At 32.3% G+C, this 3,782-nt stretch overlaps 1 protein-coding gene across 1 annotated transcript; it reads left to right on the top strand.

The window, feature by feature from the left end:
• Window positions 1-669: 669 nt before the first annotated feature.
• On the top strand, window positions 670-2,309 carry LOC121767762 (intracellular ribonuclease LX-like). Its single transcript, XM_042164089.1, has 3 exons — window positions 670-803; window positions 897-1,052; window positions 1,727-2,309. The coding sequence occupies exons 1-3, from the start codon at window positions 702-704 to the stop codon at window positions 2,171-2,173; spliced, it is 705 nt and encodes a 234-aa protein (XP_042020023.1). The 5' UTR covers window positions 670-701; the 3' UTR covers window positions 2,174-2,309.
• The last annotated feature ends 1,473 nt before the right edge of the window (window positions 2,310-3,782 follow it).

The following is a 3,782-nucleotide window of genomic DNA, read 5'->3' on the forward strand; positions in this document are numbered from 1 at the left end:
TAGAATGAGATATTTATATAGTACTATTAGAATAGAAGACATTGGATGATATAATACTGGTAGGAATTTTTGGTTAACAGATATATTTGAACAATATATAGTAGATTTTTTAATATAAAATTACTTATCCAAATTTTAAAAAATTAAAAATGCCAAAAAAATGAAGTCCACTCACACTTTCACAGTAAGCTTCACAACTAACTCCGATTGGCCGAGTGGGGGCATATGGTGAAAAATGACGCATGACCGTTGTGAATGCTCTTATAAGAGACAACTTATAAACACCAAATAAATCACAAATAAAATTAGATTATAATATTTCTTTAATTTTCTCTAAATATTCCTCTCTTTTTAATTTGAAATAAACCCTCTCGATCTTATAAGCTTAATTATCTGAATATTATGACAATTTAATAAACTCTTTACACATTTCATTTTATATTCTCTTTAAAATAAGCTTGGTGAAGCCGTGAAGCACCACCTAAATCTTGACTTGAAAGGAATTAAATTAAGAGGTGAATTGTAGGCAATGGAAAAAGTACATTACGCTAACATTAACACGAAATGGATTATAGGCTGAAAATAATGCAAATGACATTAAAAACCCATAGCCTTCCACACACAAGTAGTTAGATTTAATAGCTATAAATACAGCCACCCAATTCTAACTCCAAATTATACTTGAGACATTTAGTATTACAATGGAAGGAAAGGGTTCCATATTGATCATCCTATTCGTGTTGTATTCTCAATCATTTTTGTGTTTGTCTCAAGATTTCGATTTCTTCTACTTTGTTCAACAGGTTAGGAAAGACTATGACTTAGTACATAAGTCGATTTTCGAGAAGTATTTGATTTTAGAATATTGAATATATATTTGGTTATTGATGATGTAGTGGCCTGCTTCATATTGTGACACTCGGAGAAGCTGCTGCTATCCGACAACCGGAAAACCCAATGAAGATTTCAGCATTCATGGGCTTTGGCCGAATTACAACAACGGTAAATGGCCTCAAAATTGTGACACCACAAGTTCCTTAGACATATCTCAGGTAAATCTAATTCAATATATATTCTATCAACTATGTCAGGCTGTGATCAATTACTAACTAATTAACAATCATAAATTTAAATTATTTTTTAGCCATTAGATTAGAAGATTAAGTGGTTGAAATAATGTGTGCATATATTTTATATTTACAAAAATTATTAATAAATTATAAAGAATAACAATATCAATTTTTATATGGTAATTAAAACTATCTATTTTGTCTCTCCTCAAATCATATCAAAACTTTAAATTAACATAACTGTCAATTTAAATGATTTTTTTTCACGAAAAACATATCAAATTAAAGATAATTTTATAAGAATTCTAACGAGATCTCAATTGCATAGGTTTGGATGACGTTCGGATGATGAAATTTAAAATATATTTTTTTTTTGTAAATGTTGATTAGCAGCTTTATATCAACAAAGGCATCAAAAAATTTTCAATATAATGCATGTAAAATACCAATAAAATTGTGTTGATGTATTTGTAATACAAAAAAATTGATATAAAAAACTATGAAAATTAGTATATTATAACAGATTGACTATATTACCATTTTGTTGATATTTTGTCTACCATTTTTGAAATATGTGAGCTTTAATTTCATCCACTCATTTTAAGGTCTTAGTTTTAAGATTATAAATATGATTTTCGTGACGAAATTATACACAGATCTCGGACCTGAAGAAGAGGATGGAGAAAGATTGGGTGACCTTAGCCTGTCCATCGGGTGATGGGATGAAATTCTGGGGTCATGAATGGGAGAAGCATGGAACATGCACATCATTGGATGAACACACTTATTTTGAATCAGCCCTTGACCTCAAGAGCAAAGCCAACTTGGTCCAACACCTCAAACATGCAGGGATTCAGCCTGGGAATTTTTTCACTATGGAGAGCATGAAAAGGGCAATTAAAGAAGGGGTGGGTTATGAAGCTTACATAGAGTGCAATGTTGATACACAAGGGAATCATCAAATATACCAAGTCTATATGTGTGTTGATAAATCTGCCAAAAATTTCATTGACTGCCCCATTCTGCCAAGTGGAAGAGGATGTGGCTCCCGCGTCGAGTTCCCTTCTTTGTCCCACCATTCCGGCTCCAGCCATGAACTCTGATCTCTTTCATTTGTTTGATTTATCCGTTCTACATTTAGTTGCTCCAATAATAAATGGAACTTGATTATTATTAGTTTGAACTATTATAGTCTATAGTTATTCTTCTTTTAAAAAATCAATTTATTTTGGAGAGCAAGCCCGCACATGTGAGACTCATTTATCATGTATATTTACATTGTGGAGAATAATTCAATTCAATTGATAATCAATTTATGGAAAGTAGCATAATACTATTAAATATGGAATTACTATATCAATGAATTGGCGTGAAATATACTCCAATATATAGGTATATTAACTTCATAATATAATAGTACTAATATTTTACACATAAAAAGTTAATCATATTCATAGAATTCTATTACTTTCAAGAGAAAAAATTATACTACTCCCATAAAAAAATATGTGCACCTTCCATTTTTATCTATCTCATAAAAATATGTGCATTTCATTTTTGGAAAGTTATCCAAATTTATTACCCTATACATCAACTTTTTTACAACTTATACCACCATTAAACACTACTAATAATGTGGGTCCCACTATCCACTAACACTATTTTCTAACCTTCTCATCATCTCTCTTACTTTACCAATTTTATCTTAAATCTCGAGTCATACCAATTGCCTATATATGGGACGAAGCGAGTATTATAATTGTTCAATAGTACTCTTTGGGGATTTGATGGGTAAGAATTTTATCCTTTGTTTTATAGTTATAAACAAAAAATTTATATTTATATATGAAGCCACATGTGATTTGTGTGTTGCTGCTGCTGCTGCTAAGTAAAAGTAAAATCTTAGGTCCAGAGGATTCACTAGAACACAAGGTCTAGGAGATCATGAACTTTCAGAATTCAGTCGTTGTCACAACAATCCCGCTTCAAAACCTCAACCCTCTATACTATTGGCTAGTATAGGGAAGTCGGGATCGAATCCACGAGGACAGGAGGGTTTCGAATGCATTAAGAGAACTTGGGAGGGGTTAGCTGCTGCCACGCAACGAGAGGGTTGAGTTTTACTACTAGACCTGAGAAATTAAAACTAATCTATTCTATCTACTGGATCCAGAGAACTGAAGGTGCTTCAAATGTAATTGCAATCATGATTTGAAATTGAAAATTAACTTTAAATCATTCACCAAATTTGTAATAGCCGAGACTTAGATTCTCGAGAGTTATGAAATAAAATGCGATAAATTTTATTAAAGAATGAATAAGCATTTTCATTTCTTGAAAATAAGTACAAGTACATTTTATATATAAATTATAAGCCTCGACGAGGGGAATAAATGAAACGAGATCCGTCAACTAGTGAACAATACATGTGTTGAAAATAAAACAAAAGAGAGTTCAAAGTGAACTACTACAACCGAGCGTTCCTAGAGAACTTCCTCGGCCTTCAACGTGAGCCACCCAAAATCCCAGATGAGCCAAGAGGGTGAGGCCACGAGGAGAGACAGCCTCGGCACCACAGCCTTAGCCCAGCCAAGAACCACGAAAGGGGATTAGAATGCATGAATTAAAATGCAACTAACATCATATTTTAGCAAAGGAAAGAAAATCAGTACCTTTCGAAAAGGTAAGAGAAGGCTAGGCCGAGAATGGCAA

Source organism: Salvia splendens, chromosome 15 (genome assembly GCF_004379255.2).
Source record: "Salvia splendens isolate huo1 chromosome 15, SspV2, whole genome shotgun sequence".
Classification (NCBI taxonomy): Eukaryota; Viridiplantae; Streptophyta; class Magnoliopsida; order Lamiales; family Lamiaceae; genus Salvia; species Salvia splendens.

Bases quoted from the DNA above. Each gene is read 5' to 3' on its own strand.
- LOC121767762 (XM_042164089.1), top strand. From the start codon at position 702: ATGGAAGGAAAGGGTTCCATATTGATCATCCTATTCGTGTTGTATTCT. The intron at 804-896 runs GTTAGGAAAGAC...TTGATGATGTAG, and splicing joins TCTTCTACTTTGTTCAACAG to TGGCCTGCTTCATATTGTGA. The intron at 1,053-1,726 runs GTAAATCTAATT...AATTATACACAG, and splicing joins GTTCCTTAGACATATCTCAG to ATCTCGGACCTGAAGAAGAG.